Below are 22,957 nucleotides of genomic sequence, written 5' to 3'. Positions count from 1 at the left end.
TGCTAAGGAAAGCCTCTTATTTTACTCTGAGCAATACTACTTCATTTCCTGGAACACTTTACACAAAGCCACATGAATAAAAATAATTACACAAACTAGAAAGTTGTCCCTGAATTAACAAAAGACTCCTATGCCAAACAGACTGCTGGCCAGCAAGGACAGCTGTTTCACACAATAGTCTCAGTTGGAAGGGACACAGAAGGATCATCAAGTCCAACTCTCAACTGACTGACCCGTAGAGGGATTAAATCTTGGCATTTTAGCACCGTGCTCTCACCAGCTGAGAGGACCTCAGGGTCTCATAATGCCTATCTTTTCACTCATGATCCAGCTTATTTACCTTTTTTCTCCCTCACAGGGATGTTCTGAGATTTACACTTCCATTAGAGGCAGATGATATGACTGAAAAGGAATTAATGAACTCATCAGGCTGTTCTGTCTGCTCTAGGCACACAGCTAGAGTAGGGCTACCCTGTAATTTTTCTACCTCCCTACCTTTGGTCAGACATGCTGGCATGAACAATCCTCAATTATTAGCGCTGATCTCTTGCTGATGCTGTTATTTCCATAATTATCCTGTTAATTCTGAACAAATCTGGTTTTCTTAAAATGAACCAGTGACCAGTGTCAGGGAGACAGCTCCATCCTGAGACACAAACCTTTAGAGGATTCAGTACCATTTTTAACTTCAGCTCCTAAGACGGAGTGCTGTGAAATGAAACATCACCTATTTTACCTTTGAGAAGTCAGCTGTTTTGTTAGTTACTGAAAAAGACTCTCCCTCGATTTTACTTTTACATAGCCCCTACTGATAGAATACTACTTACTGATGTGCTCAGGCCATAGAAATAGGAGGTACAAAGGGGCTTTTTTTCCTCTCCAGGTTTGCAGTCACTTGGCACAATGCAAATGGGAGTGTGTCCACAAAACTGGAAATTAAACATGACCCAATATGGCCTGAAATTACCTGTCTACACTGGGGTAAAACAAACTTCATTCACCTGCAGGAAAATTAAATCCTTCCAGGACTATCTTTGGTATATATTTTCCCCCCACTGTGTAAACAACTGACTTACTTTCAGTAACAATACTTTGGCCTACTCTTGCATACTGTTCTTGGCAGTATTTCTCTGGCACAAAGAACAAATTAGCTTCCAGTTTCTTTTAACTGGCTGCAGCTCCTTTTGCTTCTTCTATAAGCCAGGTCTGAAGAACGAGAGCCCTGGTTTCAGTGGGTACCATGGTTACTGACCCCAAAGCTGCTCATGCTGCAGCTTTACTGAGACATGGAGAGGCTCTTGGAGGGGCATCACTTCCATCTGGGGAGAAAATATAACTGGATTTCCCTCCCCAGAAGGCAGCAATCCCAGGCATATAAAGAATGGAATGGATGGCAGATGAGCAGAGGGGAAGAGGAACCAAATGGGACCGTGCTCAGTTCACCTTCATCACGGCCCAACAAGACCTCTGTGCTTTTCACTGTGGCACTGGGGTGTGCACTAGAGCCAGCCCACTCCGAGATGAACAGAGGGTGTTGATAGTACTCCTCATCCGAATTGCAGGGCTCCTCCTGGGGCACAGACACTGAAATGGAGGGGGCCAGGTGCCTGCACCACCCCCTGCCAGGGCAGTGCTGCGGCAGCCCCACCTCCTCCTCCGCCCCTGCGTTTACAAACACACACACACAGACAAAGGCTGCAGGACAGACAGACAGACACACACAGGAGAACTAAAACAGCATGGACACATGCTCTAGCACCACCAGCCACCGTGTCATGCTGGAGTGGAGGACACCAGCCAGGCTATGGGTTAATGCAGGATGGAGGAATGAGGCAGTTGTGCATTTTAACACATGGATCACGGACCTGGCCCTTTCTACTGGATTTATCAGCATCAGCAACCAGCCCTAGGAGTAAGTGAATTTCCTAACTACACACTAATTACTTAGAAGAGCACATGCTGTGCATAAACCACATCTCACAATATACCCATATGTATTATACACCTGACTGACTGTACTAAAACCTCTGAAGTGTCCTGATGTAGTTGAATCCCTCATAGTCATCAGGCTTAGTACTTAAAAGTGTAAAATTTTAAAGTTTCTTTAATAAAAAAGAAAATCAGCCTAAATTTTGGCCAGTGGTGGCTTTATTTTTCATTGTATCTCTTTCAAATTTCCCCACTTTTCTTTTTCCTATAAAAATGCAGCATTTAAAAAACAAAAGAAACCCTTCCCCAAATAGCTAGCTAACTTTTTTTTTTCTTCCCTGATAAAGGCCACAAAGTGCTGCTCACAGCAGTCTCTGTTAGTCCTATATTTTATGCTGTTGTGTCATGTTTCTGTGGGTGAAATAGCTCCCACCTCAGTCTTCGCTAATGCTTTGGAATGACAGGTTTATTCCCATCACTGTAGCCTTGCAGAAAATCACATTAGTGGGACTATACCAGCTACTGACAAGTACAGGGAGGGGCAGTTTGAGTTGTTTTTGCAAGACAAAGAAAAATAACTCTACCCAATGAAAATGACTGGCCTACCACCTCAGCCATACGAGCCCAGAGGGAAGACTTGGGACCTCCTGTAGGCTGAGGAGTCCTCCCATCATGAATAAAGCTATGACAAACTAAACATCTAGTGCTAGAGAAGAGATGTTTAAGTCCACGCTCAGTGTATGACAACTGGCAGTTTGATGAACTGATTCACGGGGTGCCTTGAGCAGCTGCAGCTATTCCAGTGCATTTCCTACCAGCTTCAAGTACAAGCCCATACTTTCTGTCCCTGCTCTTTCTATAGGTAATTATAACTTGGAGGATTTCCCCCAGAGCCCTTACAACTTTCACTCTTGGGTCCAAAACACTAAGTCAGGAAGCAAGGCTTTAACACAGGCACCATAATCTCTTTGTGGGACACCAGAACAAGATGGCTGAGGAATGCTACCCTAACTGCGAGCACCCAAGTCTTGGAAACAATTCTGATCCAAAACAATCCCGTTTATAAGAGCTTTAAGGTTCTTCCTGGCAAACAACAGTAAGGTTTAAGTTTCTTTCTATAGTACAACATGACAAAGCAAGCTGTGTCTTTACAAAAAGCTCCTCCACTTTCTCAAGGCACTGGCAGCAAGTGTCCTGTAATGTCATGGCATGCATTTCTTCTGCCTGGGAAAGGACTGCTGTAGCAGAAACCCATTCAGGCTCCATCATCTCCCACAAGGAAGAAAAAGTAGCAATGAATGTCAGCATTAGCAGCTTCTATCTGTGTCACAGTCCTGCCAAACAAAGATGGTCCTTATTTAAGACTGGTGCCAGCGCTGAGGCTGGCTGGACCAAAGGTATGCAGTGTGCACTAAGACCACACATGGAATTCAGTGAGGAGAACTGTGTTCCCAGCTTCTTTCAGGGAACAAAGAGTGCCCAAAACACTGATGGTCTAGCTGCTTCTCTTCTGTAGTGGGATCTGACCCCCATATTCAGGGGTTTATGCAATGTTAAAAGAGGCAGGTGTGGAAAGATAACCTGGCAACCCACTTCTGCCCAGCAGGAAGCTCTGCAGAGTGCTGCAATAGGAAATGCTAAGCACAGTGTTGTGCCCAAGCTTCCCATTTTTCCCCTAGTACTTAAGAGCCAGAAGCAAGGCTGCAGGGAATCATCTCAATCTACTTGCAGTACAGAATCTGTGGATTTCTTCTCCACAGAAACATCTACAAAATTCTGTAACAGATTTGAGGGGGCTCAGAGTTTGCAAAAGGCAAATTACAGGGGCTGAGCCCCCACTTCAGGGCACGAGAGACCAGGAATCAACTCCCTCCTAAATCCAAGAAGGTTCAAAACTTCAACTCCCCCTTCTCTGCCCTCACACCAGCTGATGAATTATTGAAGACAAGAGCTGAACGAGCAGAAGCACTTGCCACCTCTTCAGCTGGGACAACATGAAGAAAACAAGGGAAAGCTGATAGAGTGGAGAAGCTGAACACAGAGAAGGAAAATGTGCAGAAGAGGAGGGTCTCCTTCCAGCTGTGGGTTTATGTATCCAGGGTCCTCCAAAAGCAAAATGCATCAACAAGAGGGAAGGTGAAATTCCAGGTGAAATTCTCTATACTGTTGCAAACAAGACTTAAAATCCCTTTTTTATAGGCTCTGAATAGATTGTAGGCAAGAAAACAGAGGCCTTGACTCTGCTCCTTAAAACTGCAGGAACTGACAGCAGTAAGAATGTTTAATAATAAAAATGCTATTGTGATGGTCCAAAATCACCAGGAGTGCCAAGCCCGGTACTGTCTGGGGCTGTTACATCTGCAGCTATTTTACAGATTTACATTGTTCTTTATCAGTTTGGATAAAGATATTTTCAGAATTAATGCAGATAATTTCATTAACAGGATAATGATGACTTCTAAAGAGGCTATGCTTTTATTTCAGCAACAAGAAAAATCCTTTGCTATTATAGTCCCTTCTTATCTTCTCCATCTCAAAGCACGGGAAAAATCCCTAATGCATTTTCAAGTCCAAGATTAAAATCACTTCTCACAAAGGCTAATTCTGCTTTACTTCCCTTGTATATTTTGAGAATGCCTTTCAGTAAGAATGGATCAACAGATCCCTTTTCATACAACATTTGATTCTTTTCAATTTACAAAACATTCTTATTTGGTATAGAAAGGCTAACTTGCCTATTTCAAAGTGGAAGACAGTCCATCAGAGGCACCCTTCTATCTTGTAATGTTTAATTTTTATTTTTTTTTAATATGAAGACATTGTTGACCATCATCAAAAGGTACAGAGCACAAAAGAAATGCCAAGAAATTAGAATCTTACATCAGTCCTGCATGACCAGATACGCTGATAAAAGGATTAGAGGGTGCTAAGGAGAATTTAATTTCCTGAACAAAATTATGTTATTATAGTCGAAATAAATATAATAATTTCAATAAGGCAAATCAGTTCTCTTACCTTCTGCAGCAGTAAAAAGGGACAGGTTCATTTGAATGTTTTCCTGCAGCCAGATCAAAGAAACCTACATCCAACCGACTCCTTTCTCTCATGAAATAAACTTGACCCACAAACCTCTCTGTCTTTCCTACCTTTTTTTTTTTTTTTTTTTTTCCTTTTAATTTGTGTTTGCTGCATGGCTGGCCACATCCACCTTTGTCAGTCTACAACAGTGATTTCCTTCCTACATTGACTGAAGAAGTCTCCTGGATTCAAAGCAATGCAACACACACTGACAAGTGCATTAGGAAGAGCTTCTAGGAGAAGGAAAAAAAAAAAGGTCTGAGGCAGATACACCAAGTGCTCACCTTTTTTGTTCAATAAATTAATAAACTGTATTTTACTGAGCAGAAAGACAATGTAAAGATGCATGAGAATGGATAGCCAGATGGTATAGGGAACAGGAGGTTTAAACAAGTACAGTAAAACTGGATCAAACCCTATTGAGGCAAACTCTTCTGAATAGGAACTTTGCCTGAATAAAACTGACAGGTCTGGCTCGCTCAGGTCAGCAAAAACTGAACTTACCCACAGAAAATAAGGGCTGTATCTTCTAACACAGAGCTGAGCACAAGATTTTTACTACCATTTTTACTACACTGAAGTGACAACACTGATATTTTGGTAAAAAGCAACGTAATAAATTTCTGGTGAAATGATTTCCAAGTTCTTTCTGTTGCTTCAAACAAGTCTACTGTGAGTTCCTGTTTGAGAGGAACACATAAACAAGAAGCTTCCAGCACAGTTCATTAAAAACTCAGGACATCACTTCTATCCATACTTCCCTTACAAACCAGCCATCTGCTTTTAAAACTGAATCAAAATTTTCCATGTTGGGGAGAAGTCTCTTTTGACTAATGTCAAAGAAAATCATATTAAAGAAAAATTATTTGAAAGTTATTAAAAAACATGGCACTGGTCATGTTTCATTGAACTATCTCCCAAACACTGCCCTTGTAACCACCTCTGCAGGGTAAGTGCTATTCTATTAATTCAATTCTACGCGCAAGGAAAGAGAAAATCAACAATGTTAAAGTGACTTGCTGAGTCATTTGCACAGCTGGGAACTGCAGTCTGGCAGTAGATAATAACCTCAAGTTGTAGAGTGTTTTGCCACCTTCCTGTGTTACTACAACTAGCAAAATGCCTTCCATTTGCTGTGGGGCCAATCTACAACCTCCTGTCAATTAGGCAATATAAGTACTTTATAAAATCCTAAAATACATGCAAATATACAGCTGATACAAGCAGCACACAAAGCCAAACCTAAACCTGAGGCTAATGGAAGAACCTTGACATTGGCCTGAAGCAGAAGAACAAGCCCTTTACCATGATATGAAAAAATCAAAAAGCATACACAGGACTGGTCAAGTGAATTATATATTAAAACACAGTGATAATGCCCTGGTAACAATTCTAAAAATCTTTGCTAATGCCTTACCAGTTCTCTTTTCAGTTAATAGTTTTGATTGCCATTACTTCTGTGTGATGAGTCTAGGAACTGTCGTATTATTTTTTAAACACAAAACTGGCAGATTTTTTTTTTTTTTTAAACCACCAACAACCAATTATTCAAATTCTTCATAACCATTTCTAACCACACCCAGTAGGCCCTTCCTACAAATGCTGTTGTTAACACAGCCTGTAATTTCGTTGTGTTAAAACTGACTGCGTGACGGAACATGCCTAATTGTAGTGTCCTCCTAAACTGAGTCAGAGTATGCTAGCATGAGAAACAGCAACCATCCACTGGCAAAATTCACAGAGGCTCTGTGTTAAAATACCAACAAAGTTTGTTCAGCAGATGATAGGAAATTATTTTCATGCACTGATGTAACAAAGAGAAAACGCTGAAAGAAAATCCAAGGAGGAGGTAAGCGGACACATGAAGACGTTACTGACATGGCAGAGTTCAACTGAGAGTGCCCTGAAGATGCTGAACCCAAATCCCTCCTCCTTGTGCCCACGGCAGAGCTCAGTTTTAACACACTGCTGTCTCCCTGCACCGTTGGCCTCCATGCAGCAGTCTCCTTCTGCTGAGCAAAGCACTCAGGCACACGCCTACGCTGCAGCAGCTTCGCTGGGATTTGGGCCCCTGCTTAACACTAAGCCAACACTTCAGTTCTTTGCTGGAGGAGATTCCACAAGGAGGAAAATGCAGTGATCACAGGCTACTGAAACTGAACACTTGTGCAGAACAGAACAGAAGTTTGCTTTGTAAGACTGGAATGTGACTGCTGCACTTTGTGTACAGAACTCCTTCCCAATACATGCAGGCACTGGAGCATGAATTACAGGTCGAAGGCCAAAGAAATGATCCAGCTCTGAATCTCCTTGCTTTCATGCATTTAAGATTCCAAACCAAAACGCAGTGGTAATTTTAAAAATGCAGCCAAACACATCTCAAGAAACAAAAGATGAACCTATACTTAATGGCAGTTTTGGTGACCACACTGGGACAGCAGACACCTTTGCTCATATTGCATACAGCACACAAAAAAGTGAGCAACATTATCTCCTTTTCTTTAGCATGGATGTACTTAGCATATCCCTCAGCTACCTCTGTGCAACGTCTACCTCCTCCATGCACTGCAGCTGGTTTGCAGATGAGGAGTTATTGCTGAGAATGCCTTATCTTTTCACATGAGAAGTATTTCCACTGCAGAAAGCATCTCCATTTTCTGATTCCCACATCCTTTAGATTCATGTCTCATCCCTCTGCTGACAGCTCTGCACTGCAGTGTCCAGGAGACCCTTACCTTCCTCCAGAACTCCAGTCTGCTCAGAAGCTGGTGATGGAGGTGGGGAAGGAGGCAGGTTGGCTGACTCTTCAACTGCTAGAAATCAAACAGTGAAAATGAGATACAGTCATTAATTCCAGGAAAGCCAATACATGATATAAGCTGCAGTCAGCTGCAGTTCGGCCCAGCTGAGGAATTATCTGACAGAGACTCATGCCTGTCAGATTTCTAGACAGACCCCTGCAGAATACATGGACTTTTGAAATGATAATAAAAGGATTTATTCTTCTGTCATTGATTTGTTTTCTAATGATATGAATTATTTATAAAATTCTGGTTATAGAGAACAATATAAATATCAAATATACAAGATACCCTTAAATCACTATTGCCTCTTAAAAGCATTCAGTCACCCAAAAGCAACAATAAAAAAGCATATGAACACAGAGGTATTATAAATTCACATCAACTATCAGAAACTGCCATCCAATCTCTTTAATCCACTGTGAGTACATAAAAAACTCCATTCTGCACCCTTTTTTTCTTCTGCTGAGTTCACGGTTAATTGCAGAACACATGCTAATATTGCTTGTCTAAATGCAAAAGATAGCACAGAGAACTTTATATCAGCTGTGACATAACAGTGATTCAGCTGAGCAAGGCACAGTGAAAACTCAGGTGTATTTGGACTGGAATTTACATTCATTCCCAATCATGAGACCAGATGCTGAAAACAAATGATTTTATTTCAATTACTTCAATTCAAGTATGATGAAATCCTAAACAAGCTTCTTAAACAAACTCAGCATAACCTCTGCATTTGATCTCATACCAGTCACTTTAAAAAACATTTTTTCTTTAAAAACAGATCATCTCCTGGAGCTTAACCAGTGTTTAAAAAAAAAAAAACCAAAAAAACACCCCAAACCAAACAAATATGTTTTAACAGATCTGTCTTATCAACAGCAGCTTTCAACAGGCAGATCTCAGTTTACTGTTCAGGGCTTCTTTCCCAGCTCAGCCAGGCCACTTTCAAAGCCCCAGCAGAATTTTCCAGGCTTCCTCCCATTGATTTCAGTGTGATTTGGAAAAGATCATATGTGACTTGTCCTTAAGATGTGCTGTCCAGGGACAGGGACATTTATAAACTCATCACAACTCATCTGACCACAGGAACTGTAACACCAACTGAAAACATACTTCCCACAGTATCTTTTAAATTACTTATCTGACTAGAGGGAACTGAATATCCATTCTGCCTCTCCTAAGCCTGAGTAAACTGATTTGGAGAACAGAGGTCTTCCACGTAAAACTGAGTCTCTGCAAAGAAGGGAATTACCAAGAAACATCTCCCTGCTGCAGTTCTAAGTTAGCTCAATGGAGCAAAAAACCGTGGGAACCGAATTTCCAACAAATATTCTAAATCACTCACTGAGTTTAATTCGTTCCTAAGTAAGGGCCAAGCACTGCACCAAAGGAGACAGATTGCCTGTGGGGAAAACACCTGAGGGCATTCTTCTGATTTAATCACAGTGAACATGCACTCAGCAGAATCTCTCCCAGGACAGGCTTGCAAGATTCCTTACCTCAAGATGGAGTATGTCCTTTCTCTGGCCTTTGCTGTACATGTTTTGAGCTACTTTGCAGAAGTTCTGTGGCAAGGAGCAAGCACTTTAGGTACAAGTGGCCATACTTACCTTCTTTTATAGACAGATAAACACACACACGTGTCTCTATTTCAGAGATATTTCACAAAGGAGGCAACAGGAGGATGGAGACACAGAGTGGACCAGTGGCACTGTTACCCTTCCAGCACAGACTGCTGGCATTTGCTTTTACCACGTGACTCCTTCTTCCACAATCTGCCCTCGCTCTGCCTGGTGCTCTGAACCTGGTGTGCGCCATTCCTTTCTGCTTCCTGTGGAGCTGCTCCCTCTCCATCTATTTGAGCAGCTACCAGCCAACCAGCAAAGCCTCACTTTCTTTTTCATATGTCACACTGTGTTTGTCTCTTCAGACATTAATCCTTCGTGTTGCACATGGCTGAACACAAACAGTCCCAACCAAGGTGATGCCAAAACCCTTCCAACCACCAAACACACTCATGGCTGAGCTACTCTTGAGTCAGAAACAACGGGAGAAACTCCTGGTAGAGCAAACAGGGAATGAGACAGTCACAGGGCCACGAAGAACCAAGAACACAAAGATCCTGCCGTAATCCTGTGGTTCCAGCATTTATCCAGTGGTGGCGACAACCATAACCCATGTGGATACACAGCTGGAACTGCATTTTTTAATATACATACAGACATTTGCAGACACGAGGATACCTGGGATATTCTTTGTCTCATTTTACCTAAAGGTAGTGATCCAGGCTGATCTTTGTGCTGGGCTTCTTTTTCCTGTTCACCTTTCAGGACCGCTACAGCTTCAGCTGTTACTACTTGTACTATCCTCGCAGACACTTCTTCTGTGGCAGTAGCAAAGTCAGAAAAAAAAAAGAAAGAAAAGCATGCTAATCAGAATGGTGTTTTAAAATGAGAAAGATTAGCTTAAACAATAAAAAAAACCCAGAGGCTGACGTAATGCATTTTTAAAAGGTAATTTTTTTCCCCGAAATAAAAGGAAATTATTAAAAATGAAGGAGGACAAGACATTCCAAAGGTTTCAGTGGAAAATGCCAAGTATTTATAAAAATTAGAAGTTTGCTCAGTGCAAGATGCACAAGGCATCATTTTAAATTGTTCTTTCTTTTAGGGATAATGTGCAGCAACTCCAATATTTTAAGACAATCATCCATTAAAGGTCTAGAAAATTTTCTGTAGGTATTGTTTTGCAAACAGGGATAGAATGGGCAGCTGAGTAATGTAATTTCTTGACATTTAATGTATGAAGTTAGCTGCATTCCAACATGCCCTTTGGATGCTAATTCCTCCTCATCAGCACACAGTATGCATTAAAAGCACCTCTGTGACAGCCATACCCTAATGAGGGACTTGAAGGGCCAAATAACATTCCTGCATGATTAAAATCAATACCTCATCTTCCTCACCCCTTTCAGGACTGCCACACAAAGCTCTATTTAAACAGCAGGTCTGAGCATCGTGCAGAGGATAACATTTTTTGGTGGAATGGGCTCCTTGCTGCTGGCCCCTGACCTGCTCTGTGCATGGAGCTGACTCAGGCACTGCTGCCTGGCAGAGCTGGGTGCCCATAGAACCCAAACTGCTCCTCCCCAGTGCCCACAGCCTGAGAAGGGCTGAGGAACTGGCTGCTCTGGTCAGCTGCAAGCAGCAGTAGGACCACTCAAGGAGTGAATTTTTCCAAATTGAGAACACGTCTCAGCTCGACTCCAGACCCACTCAAAGGTGCAGTGAAATGTCATCAGGCACACAGCTGCACGTGGAAGCAACCAGAGAAGCTTCCTCCCCTCTGGAAGTTCAGGTATCTTCAGTGTAACAAATCAAGATCTTAAGGGCTGGTCCAGCAGAATTCAGTGAGCAAAGGGTTTGTGGTTCTTATCTGTATACGAGCCTGCCCTCCCCTTAGTCATTAATCAATGTATTTCTCTCTCTCAGCCAAACTCAGTGGAAATAAACCCCTTCCCTCTCCAGCTACATCCAAGTGCTGTCTGAAAACTGTTTCCAACGGATGGAGCTGACCCCTAGGGAAGGCCACCAGCTGCACAGCTGGCCACACCTGGGAACAGAGCAAAACTTCACTGTTTCTCCAGCCCTTGTGTGGAGACAGAGGTCTGTAATGGCAGATGTCAATACACCCTGCTCCTGCCAGAGCCCCCATTAATCACCATCCCGAGGGCAGGAATAAAAGCTCTGCTCACCCATTAGCACGTCCTTCAGGCAAGAACTGGCTGGGAAGGGCAAGTATGTTTAAATCAATGCCCTACATGTAACTTCACAGCAACCACGCTGACAAGGGACTGTCCATTAGATTAATAATGATTTATTTTCACAGTTACTCTTACAGAATTCCCTTGTACTTTTAATGTGAAGCTACTCCTCTTCATTTGTCCTTTAGAAAAGCAAATTGTTTTTCCCCAAAAAACAACAGATGTGAGTTACCACAGCCACATTTGTCTAAAATCAAAGTGCTAGGTTAATCTTTCTTTTACAAAAACTATTTGATGAGATATTAAAAATCCCCACCCACTGGCAAAGAACATTCCTAATTGTTGGTGTTTATACATTACAACCCACTGCACTCCTGGCAGGTCACCTGGAGGGCAGTGACTGCAACAATTCCCCTGGCTGCTGCCAACAGCAAAAGTAGATGGATGAATACACCAGAACAACTACCAAGCAGTGAAAAAACCTAAGCTGGTTTTTTCATGAAAAAAACATAAATTGGAAAAAAACCCATTTGAAATACATGAATATAAACTTGAGGATAAATTCAGGTTCGAAATCTAAATCTGCTGCTTTCCTACTGTCAGGGGTGAGGAGTTCTGGCAGCCTTCCACACTGGAGGAAAAAAAGTCAACTGTTTTTTGAGATGAGGCTACGTGTGCTGTAGGTGCCTGTAGGAGGAGACTCCGAATTGCAGCTCTAGTTCTGTTCTTCTATTCAACAACACATCCCCAGTATGAGATGGAACTCCCCTCTGTGGTTAAGTAGATCAAATTGAGTACCATAACCTCATCAGTCAAGTCACACATGTGGCCACTGCTATAGATCAAAGAACAGGGATATTGATTTAAAGCCCAGCAATCTTCTCAGCTGCCTTTCAGGGGCTTGCACATCATTTTGGGGCTTTGCACCTCATTTTGGGCAGCTTCCACACCTGCTGGATGCTGGGGGTGCTTCTTGGCACCTCTTGGTTCCTTCCTCTTGTGAGAAACACGTAACAGACACTTCCCAGACCCTCCCAAACTCTCACACGGTGCTGCTGCTGCAGTCCAGGGGACTGGAAAGAAATCTGGAATCTTAAGAGGTCCTGACTGCTCCTAAGGATTGAGAGGCACACACAGCCTGCAAAGCACAAGCTGGGAAAACCTGGGAGAACAAACCTGTGGTTGGCCCATCCTCCTCCTGCAGACACGTGGGGCCTTCCCCCACACCAGGGCATGCTGCAGCACCTTCCATGGCTTGGAGACAAGCTGCTCTTCCAGAAAGCATCCTTGGACACCTGGGACATCCCTGTGCAGACTCTGCTCCTTCACAGCAGGGAGGAGCATCACCCTGACAGCTCTGGTGAGCGTGGAGGACAGCACAGAGCTTCACTGAATGCCACGGTTACGGAAGACCCTGCACCAATTCCTTCACCCCTGAAGGATGTGACACACGGCCCTGCTGTCAAAATCCCCACCAAGCCATTAATCACAACACCATGGACAACAGCAACATCATCAAGACTACGCTATTAGCTCACATGAACAAATCAAGGATCAGTGAGGAAGACCGATAAAAGAATTTTTGAAGCTTATGTTCACATGGAAATTTCAATGAAAGCCTCCAATTAATTTCTGATCTAGAATATGCAAATGTCTATTAGGTTTAGTACCCTGGAGCATATCCAAAGGAAATCCCCTTCACCAACTGCTTTCCCTCCGCCAAGCTACTGCAACCCTCCTCCCAGCAGGGTTAAGACAAATTAAAAACTGCCTCCTTTGTAATAGAATTCCTGCTTGTTCCCATCCAGCCTGGTTCTCCAGCACAAATGGGCTGTACAAGCCCGGAAGACAGTTCTCACCCTCTCAGCTCTCTTCCTGATTTAATTTGCTTGGGACAAAGAGAATGTTCCACTGGGAGCTATGTCAGAGGGTGAAAGGTTGTCTGTCGATAAATAAAAATTTCTATTTCAGGCTACGCAAAATAAGTAAATAAAAATACCAACGGCCTCTGGGCTTGTGGGTTTTGTTCAGTTTGTTTTGTCTGGCAGTGTTCTTTAATCAAAAAAGGCTTACTTCTGAACACTCTACTAATGGATATTTTGGGTGACACAGGAGGCACAGGCAGTTCATCAGAAGAGCAGTGCTTTTGCCATACATGACTGCTGCAAAAGGACAGACTTTTCTGTACTAATGGACACTATAAATAGAAGATCCAGCGGGTAAGTCAAATCCTCACAGGGCTGCTATTGAGACTTTTCATAGTTTTCTTATGGTTCAGTTAAAGTTCAAGGCAGCCTAATGATAAAGAACAAACAAGAAACCAGACAAAAAAAAAAAAAAAAAAAAAAAAAAAAAAAAACACACCACTCCAAAAACCCAGTGAAAATCAAATTAAAACAAAACAAAACAAAAAAAAAAAAAAAAAAGAAAGAAAGAAAATTAGGGAGCTTGGATGCTGTGGAAGATGGGCTATGTATTCATTAGACACGGTTTTGGTTGTAGACATTTATTTTCCCTCACTCTAAACAGGCAGACTCTCTCTGACACTACTTCATGCCACAGAAACAGCACTAACATACAACAAGTTTCAACAAACAGATTTATTTCTTACAGGCAATAAGGACCACAGCTTTACATTAGACTCCAGCAGAACAAGGAACAGCAACATGCCTTTTCTTTGCATTTTGTAGAGAGTAAAATGCTGCTCCTCCTTACCAAGATGTCAGCTGTTCATGACACAGGACACAGAAGGAGCTTCAAAGCTTGATTTCAGGGAATGCAGTACCCTAAAGTACAGGCAGTCCTTGAATGGGATGTCCACAACAGAGAGAAAAGACAGTGAAAACCCTCCATGTGAACTCTCCAAAGCCCTGACAGGCTGAGGTGAGAGGCCAGGGGCTGACATACCAGGATGGAAGTTCTGCTGCTCCCTCAAAGGTCACTTCAGACCACACTCCAACAGGCCAGCTCTGCCCAGCTGCTACCAGTGCCACCGCTCTTCTGTGGCAGGAACAGAGGACTCTGCCGTGCTGAGAGGACAGAGCCCTGTCTGGGGCACCACACTAATTTAAACCAAAGTTAAATGAATTAACTCTGTGCTCCTGGTTTTGGAAGTCAGCCCAATTCTTCTACAAACCGCAGCATACCAAATCAGGAGATCTCGTATCTCTGTGTCCCTCAGATGACTCAGGGACACAAACCCTTTCCAGAGCACCAAGGTGCACAGAGGATGCTGAACCAGCCACAGCCTTCCCTCCTGTGTTTAGAAGGCCTGCTGCCCTCCTCCCAAGTACTCCCAAGGGCACTAGAGCAGCACTAGAGCTGCCCAACCCCTACCCCAGGCACTCCAGCACTGAGAATGACACCAAAGCAGGCATCACTCCCTCCAGAGGCCTCCTTCCCACAGACTCACACAAGTGCTATTAAATGAGTTTACATGCCAAAGACTGGTAACAGCATGATCCTGTATCTAGGATCAGATCTTGTACAAGGCCAAGATGTCGTTTCAAAGCTCTCCATTCCTTATTGATCCTGCTGCATTTGTCAATGGACTGCAGATGTCTCCACTGGAATGCTACCTACAATACTTTTATCTCCCATGACAGCTTTCCATTCCATTAAGTTTTATAACAGACATGTTTACCAGGCCCAGAGACACACACAGACGGTGGCAAGAGTCTTTTAAAATAGGTGTCTGAGCTTTCAGGTCCTGACATAAACATTTCCACAAAATAGTTTTAAAAAATAGGTTTTTAAAAAACCTGCAACTATAAAAGCAAGAGCAAAAATCAGATCTGTGAGACATCTCCACAGTGATGTGTGATGTCTGTTCTTTATGTGCCCTTTTAATGGTTGTCTTCAGCCTCTAGTACTTCTTCCTCTTTCTCTTCCAACCTACCACGATTTCAGACTCAGCTCATGGAGAGGCTGAATTTGCTATGAACACTTCTTGGGTGAAACTGTTCAGCTGTTTGTTTCTGACAGCCCTAATCCAGCAGTGCCTTTTATCTCCTCTCCCCTAGAGAGAAGTGCAATGCTGTGTGCTTATTCTGAGGACTGGTTTTGACAGGAGACACTGCCTATGGGCAGGGCTCCCAGCCTCTCCCTGCCTCACAGGTACGTGACTGGCACTGATGCAAGGATCCTGCTGGCAGCAAACTGAGGGCTAGGACAACTTGCCTGCTCCTCACCCCATGTAACAGTGTCAGTGACTTCTCCAGTCAGAGAAGAGTTTGTCTCCTCAGCTCTTCCCCTTTCCTGCCTGTAGTCCCCTGTGTTTCATACTGCCATTCAGCAAGATCACTCAGCCACTTATCTACTGCTTCTTCTCACCTTGAGAATCCACTTCACAGCAACAAGGACAGTGCCTCCTAATATGAAAATGCACATCACATCTCCACAATTTCATCAGGACAGTCTTCCCAGACTAGAGCAAGATCACCTCTTCCTCTTTCTGACAACAGCTCTACCCAATGCCAGAGTGGCAGCAAGACCTTGAGTTTCCTGTGGCCACAGAAAATGCCACCTGGTCTCTAGGTAAAACATAACTTGTTTGAGGCATAAACAAAGTTTAACATGCTTGAACTGCACAGCACAAGAAATGCTCCAGGAGAAAACTAGAGAAAAGAAGGTATAGAAAGAAGGAGACTGTAAATTGTGTCAAAACTTCACACACCCTCATAGAGTCACCCCTCAAAACACCTACCAAAAGAAACCAGTGAGCTCGGTTAAAGTAAAGGGTAATTAATGTCCCTGGAGCACTGAGGCACAAGAAGGGATCAAAGAAAGCTGCAATGAGATGGAAAGGATAAAATAATATGTTTCATTAATTTTGCTACGTTTCAGGGAAAGAACACAGGCAGAGCACAGCAAAAGGATTAGCTACGTGTATACTTGCAGAATTATGAAAACAAAGCAATGCCAGTCAAGATGTGCCTGTCAAAATCCTCAGTGGGATTCAGAGCAGTTTCCAAGGTAACCAGCACTAATTGTTGGCACAGTGGAATCGAGTCAACAACAAAAGCACAAAGCAACCTGCGCTGCCTTGTGAGGCAAAACACCCCACATATTCCTGCAGAAAGAAAAGATACAAAATGGCTATTTGCTATTTTAGATGATTTTAAAAGCAGAAGAGGACCTATATAGATCTCTTTTCCCCCAGGGAATCACAATCCCGAGTGCAGTCGGGCCATAAACCAAACAGCTATTCGATTTGTTTGGAGGCATTAGCCAGACTGCTAAGGACAGGTCCTGAATTCATGCACAGCTCTCCTGGAAGCTGGTGGATGATTTGTTTCAGTCAAGACTACTGAAATGTTGGGGGAGGGAAAATGATGCAGGCATCACCCAGTGACATTTGGGGTGGAAAACCCAAAGATACATCTTGGAGTTGATCTCTGGGATGACACCAGCTCTGAATATTGCCTTTTTGCATGCAGATTAAAAGGTAAATACACAGCAGCAATCAAAGTATTATGAAGAAGTTACATAAATCCCAAAATGCGCCAACAGATTAGTGTTTGAGATGGAAGGAAAAAGCTGTAACACAGCTTTACAGAATTCAAATACTGGCTTTAGTGAGTGTAAATATTTTGCTGTAAGTAGGTCCTTGATCTGGATGTTGGCAATATTAACAATAATTGGCAGGAGGTACGAAGGCAAATAATACGAACATCAACTTTTAAATTAAATGCAGCCACAACACAACTGACAAGTATCATTTCCCTAATAAACTCGCTGACTTTAAGCTACTGCAGCATGCATGAGGACAGTGACAGATTAATTTAATCACCAGGATTCACCAGCTAACCAATAGGACAGCCCAGAAAAGGTCTGTGTTTTGGGCAAGAAAGAGCTTTGATGGTTTAATGCATTGGATTCCCAAGGTATGAACATTGAGATTATCATTGGGAAAAGATGTATTGAAGTCACTGTGTGAGAAGGGCAGGAACAGCTGAGCTACAGCTGAGTACCTGGCACAGCAGCTCCATACCCTGGTGAGCCCAACTGCAAATGTGCAAATGTGTTACACCTCTGTGTTTTTGGGGTATTCAACAGCCCCTCCTATGCTGTCCTTAAATTCTAGATTGTAAATCTGAACTACCACTACTCAGCTCCTTAACAATTTTGAGCTTGATCTTGGAGGAGTTTTCCAGCCCTAGTGATCCTCTGATTCTTGTGCTATCTGCTTTATATCAGAGTAAATGTGGTGCACAGCTGGAGCCCTGGCTGCAAACAAAGCCCTTGCTGGTACAAACATAAGGCTTGAGTGTGGCTTTCCTGGGCACCTTCAGCTGCTCTGCAGCACTCAAGGAAGCAGCAGGGAAGTTCAGGCTGCCTGTCTTTGGATTGCTTCCACATGTTCTGTGTGTGTTTCAGTTCCCCTGCTCTGACTGGATTTTCCTGGTCACTTTCTTCAGTGGGAGAGTTGGACACATAGTCCAAATCTCCAAAGCACACAGTGCGAAATCTAAAGTGACTGATGCTAGGAGGCAGGAGCCATTCTGAAAGCTCCAGTGAGCCCTCTCCTCCAGCTCCCCAGCAATTTATTAGGCAGAGGCCTCTGCCACACTGTCAGGCAGCTGTAGAATAAGACACCAAGGAACCAGTCCCCTCCTCAGCCCGCCCTGAAACATGTAAGTCTGTTGAAAAGGAGTCATACCAATGTCAGTATAATAATGCAATGTTTTAAAAATGAGCCCTCATTACTGCAATACTTGTTTCCTGTGCATCCCCTGAGTCCATCTTCTTAAGTCGACTGCCTGGAACAAAATATTTACTGCCAGCATTTCCCAGACAAATCAGAGGTGGGAAAAAGCTATCAGTTCTGATTTGTCTGATGCATGGGCAATACAATTTAGAGCTAACACGCAATATTGAAACACCAATCCCTCAGCCAGGGCAATGCAGTGATATCCCACTGCCTTTCCTGGGACTTGGTGTCAGCTCAAAATGACATCTGCACATACAAAGCAGCTGTATCTATCTTTCCCCAAAGGTATTAATTCCCTAGGACTCACACAGAAGAAACCACTTTGGCTTCAAAACAAAGAACCAGATATTTAATCCTTTAAATGTGAATAAATACACTGTGAGTGACTCACTTTTAAATCAATATTAGTTTTGGCCTTCAGTACAAGTTAACATTTTAAACAAACTGACTTTTAAGAACCTCTACAGAAGTCAATGAAACATCAGCCACCTACAGGAGGAGGTGATGCATCCCTTAAGGTTCATTTTTAGCTCATTCGGGGATGATTTTAAACACTTTTTACAGTGCTTTCTCTGATCTTGTTTAAAAAGGATTCACACTATGCTACAGAAATTTTGCTGGATTTAAGTTTAAAATTAACATTAACCTGTGCACATACTGTATGGGATTTAGTCATGTCTGGTCAGGAGGACTGAAGATCAATCTGTCAATGCCAACAGAATGGTGGTTTAACCCATCAGGGTATATTTAACACATAAAATACAGCAATGCAGTGCCATGCCCTGCCCATCTCAGTGCTCACACTGTTGGTCCAGCTCTGCACTTGTAGGAGAAGGGAATCCAGGTGACCTCACCCCTGAGAAGTAACAGCCCTGTTAATTACCCAATACAGCCTGGCCCCTGATGAGTCACAGCTCTAGCCAATAAAGGTAAGCGTGATAAAAGGGACATGAAGGGATCATCATCATCGAGAACCATGAAGAAGGAGGATCCTGGTCAGAGAGAATCCCTGCAGTGAGGTCAGTGTGGGTGTGCAGCCAGAGCCTGTTGGTGGAACCTGCAGTCACAGTCTGGCTGGGGAAAAGCTGCAGTCAGAGGCTGCACACTGATCCCTGCAGGCAGAGTTCAGCAGGAAATAAGCAGCAGTCAGAGGCTGCAAGGGAAACCTCCAGCAGGAGCTTGGTGCAGGCAGAGGCAGGGAATGGTTGGAGTCAGGATGGCTGAGCTGTACAGAGGAACAAACCAGGGCCCTTTGCAGGCTGGGATAAACAAGGAGTCTGTGTCTGGGCTGGTTTCTACCCACTAACAAGAGAGCTGCTGCAACATGCACTGCAGCAGCAGCTGCATGGCTGATCTCTTTGAAGTTGTGTTTCCCAGTCCAGCCTGCACCTGTACCAAGGCAGGTGTGTTTCTCCTGCCAACAGAGCAATGGTGCTGCATCCTTCCAAAGCAGCACATGTAAGTGTCCCCACAGACAGGCAGACTGAACGTGGCCTGTGTCACGTACAGATTAACCCAGTCCCACAGAAGCTGTGCTGTGGATGACCTTTCAGAGCAGCCAAGTTCTCCCATCTCTCCTGCTCTTTTCTGGCTCTGCCCCAGCTGAAAGAAGTCTCGCCTCTGACCAGACTCATCCCTAAATCCTCTCATACAGCCTGCTCCTCCTGTCCACTGCCTGCCCCCTCTTGCAGACTACCGCCCCACCCCTCTACGTGTGCAATGGGATTAGGAAAGAGAAATTTGCACCTACTCTTGAAGAAGGAAAATGTGAGAGATGCACATCAAAGCCCTCAGTGCATCATCAGTGCCTATCAGTGCAGTGGCACAGGCTGCCCAGAGAAGCTGTGGCTGTTCCATCCCTAGAAGTGTCCAGTGTCAGGTTGGATGGGGCTCGGAGCAACCTGGGATAGTGGAAGGTGTCCCTGCCCATGGCAGGGGATTGCAGTGAGATGAGTTTAAGGTCCCTTCCCACCCAAACCATTCTATGGGTCAGTGACCTTCTGAACTGCCTCTTCCTCTTTTGCCAAAGCTGTCTTCTCTGGGCATCTAAACACCTGCAAGCTTCTGCAGCCATAGTGCTGGAGATGTCCAGCTGCTGAGGGGAGAGCTGAGACCAGGGCTGGGGGCACTGCAGCCTCCAAGAGAGCTGCATCCAGAGGCTGAGCTCCTTAGTGCCCTGAAAATGAGCAGCAGTTGTGGAAGTTGCAGGTGGCAGAGGAGCTCCACTGGATGGCTGGGCTAAAGCTGGAAGCACACATGGAGAACAAGATTAAAAAAAGGTGGAGACAAGATAAGTGAGAAAGGAAAAAGAGAAGGAAGAGATGACACAGCAATCATTGAGAAGGATGTCAGGGAAGGAAAGAGAAAGCAACTCATACACAGGGGCAGCTAGGGATTAGCTTCACCTCATCAACAACCTGTGCAGGCTGCATTACCCTAGATGTGGCACATATTGTGAATTTGGGGTAAAAAAGCAACAGACACGACTGAATCCCATTCCCTCTTGTATGGGATGCAAGGCTGTGGATGAAAACAGTTTCAGTACATCAGCAGGACTGCCACATCTACACAGCACTGGCAGCTGACACATTCATAAAGAGGAGCAGAAGGCTCCGTCTGGCCAGATCCACAGACAGAGAACCAGACTGCAAATCAGTCTTACCCTAACTGCCATAGGCTGTATGGGTTGTTGGAAGCTTTTACCAAACTGCTGATGTATTATCATGAATTAGTCTCAAGGAAAGAAATAACAAAAAGTGAAGGACTTGGGGTTTATTTTTCCCTCTCGAAATACACAGTGCCTCCCAGTGAAACTGATTTCCATGAACTATTCAATCTACTCAGTCCTGAGTAAAATAACTCTGGGAAGCAGCTGAGAGGTTTTCCTGCCCTGGAGCTGATGGTATCTCTTCAGTTATTTTCCATATACTGTATGCAACTAAAACTAAGGTTTTGAACAGTTATTTTCCACACACAGGAGAAGGGCTCACTCCCATGATCTAATGTACACAACTGGGGTGCCTTGAGTTTCCTGCACTTTTTGCATGTCATGAATGCCTCAGTACTAACAAAATCCCAAGAATAAATCAAAACTGCATTTCTAAATCATCGCTTCAAAAAGAGGTTTTCCAAGCACCACTGACTGTGCTCTGTAGTCAGTCTGTGAAACAGCAGAGAAAATGTAAATGTTTTGCTCAGAATCTCTCAAAGAACAAATGACAGTGTAAATACCATCATCACACAGACATCTCACTTTGAGTCTTGTCTTTGAATTTCCAGATCAGCCATTGGTAGGGACAGACACTGGATCATCAGTGCTCATCTGCCAGCTAATGCCAGCTGTCTTGTGCTAATTTCCATCTCTTCAGCTGGCAAAGGCAAGCAAATCTGTATTCTCATTAGAAGGACTGAATTTAAAGTGAGCAGTTAATACACCAAGTTGCTACTTCACAGAACAAAAAAACCCTAACCAAAACACACTAAGTTTTGCTGTCCTTACCCAGGATATGGATACAGTAAGAGAAAAGATGGTTTCTCCTCCATACTGAAACCTCACAGATTAAAACAGCATGAAAGACAAAGACAGGGGATGGTCCCTTGTTTCCTTCCACTATTTCCTTTGAGTTTCCCACTCAAATGAAAACACAGATTGCCTTTGCTTTCCAATTTTAATACAGAGTAGCTCATGGTGGTTAGTCAAATCAGTGAATTTTCACGAATACCTCTCTCATACTTGCACCTTGTACAGAAAAGATACCCCAAAGTAATATTTCCTTTTAATTTCCGTGGAAGTGGTGCCTCAGTGAGGACTACAGAGTGAGGTCCCAATGGCAAAGTGCTTGCAGTCTTCCTTCTCTCCCTTAACCTTGAGAAGCAAATGCTAGAGGAAAGGAGGAAAAAACCTAAATCCTCCTTTCCTTTGTCAGCCAGCCTGACTGTGGCTCACAGACGTCACAGGGAGCCTGTGCACTCCTGAATGCTAAATAATCTCCTAGGCTACATACTTTCTCTCAGCAGAGCTTAAAAAGAGCTCTCACTTTGAGCAGGGCCACGTTGGCATGGCAACGGGGGAAAAAGGGAATCAATCAGCCAGCCTGGCACTCCTCGCCAGGAGCAGCAGACTTTGTGTGACTCTCGTTTTGGTGAGAGATGTGATGGCACCCACCTCCTCGCCACCAAAAGTTAACCCCGTGCCCGGTGGGTGAGGAAGGGCTGAAGTCCACCCTGTGTGCTGCCAGGACCTGCCCCCAGCAGCCAGACCTGGCCTTTCCTCGTCCTGGGCTGGAAAGTGCATCAACCTAACACCACAATGGACAAACAGGAGGAAAGGATTTGGGAAGTGTGGGGCTGAGTGGGTTAATGAGCGTCCTAGTGACACTGGGTCCTTTCAAGGGACCTGGAAATGGGGCCAGCAGTGCTCACCACACATCCCATGCCCTCACCTAACAACCTGCTGCTTCCCTTGCGAGGTGACTTTGGAGGACAAGATGCCATTTCAGCTCTGCCTGAAACAAGAGTAGCTGTGTGCCTGCAAAACAAGGCTCTGTTGTTTAGTAATGAACCTTCTTCCAAATCTTTCTGCCCTCAGATCAAAACTAGAATGAAAGATTATATCCTGGCACAGTCCCCAGCCAATCCCAGTTCCCAGCTGTTTGGTGCCAAATATTACCC

General features: G+C 43.9%; 1 protein-coding gene across 21 annotated transcripts in view; it reads right to left on the bottom strand.

Annotated features, from left to right (window-relative positions):
* Nucleotides 1-22,957, bottom strand: part of MAP2 (microtubule associated protein 2) — a 232,492-nt gene that overhangs the window by 41,337 nt on the left and 168,198 nt on the right. For 15 of the 21 annotated variants that reach the window (XM_066322388.1, XM_066322389.1, XM_066322392.1 and 12 more), the window contains exons 5-6: nt 10,081-10,194; nt 7,743-7,820 (exon numbers count right to left, since the gene is read on the bottom strand). In XM_066322388.1, coding sequence (XP_066178485.1) covers nt 7,743-7,820; nt 10,081-10,194 — 192 coding nt within the window. The remainder of the gene's footprint in view (nt 1-7,742; nt 7,821-10,080; nt 10,195-22,957) is intronic. The other 6 variants (XM_066322410.1, XM_066322409.1, XM_066322391.1 and 3 more) reach the window with 1 other exon arrangement.

The sequence above is a fragment of the Sylvia atricapilla genome, chromosome 7 (genome assembly GCF_009819655.1).
Source record: "Sylvia atricapilla isolate bSylAtr1 chromosome 7, bSylAtr1.pri, whole genome shotgun sequence".
In the NCBI taxonomy this organism is placed as follows: domain Eukaryota; kingdom Metazoa; phylum Chordata; class Aves; order Passeriformes; family Sylviidae; genus Sylvia; species Sylvia atricapilla.
The sequence above is the reverse complement of the archived record's forward strand: the minus strand, read 5'-3'. Positions and strand labels throughout refer to the sequence as shown.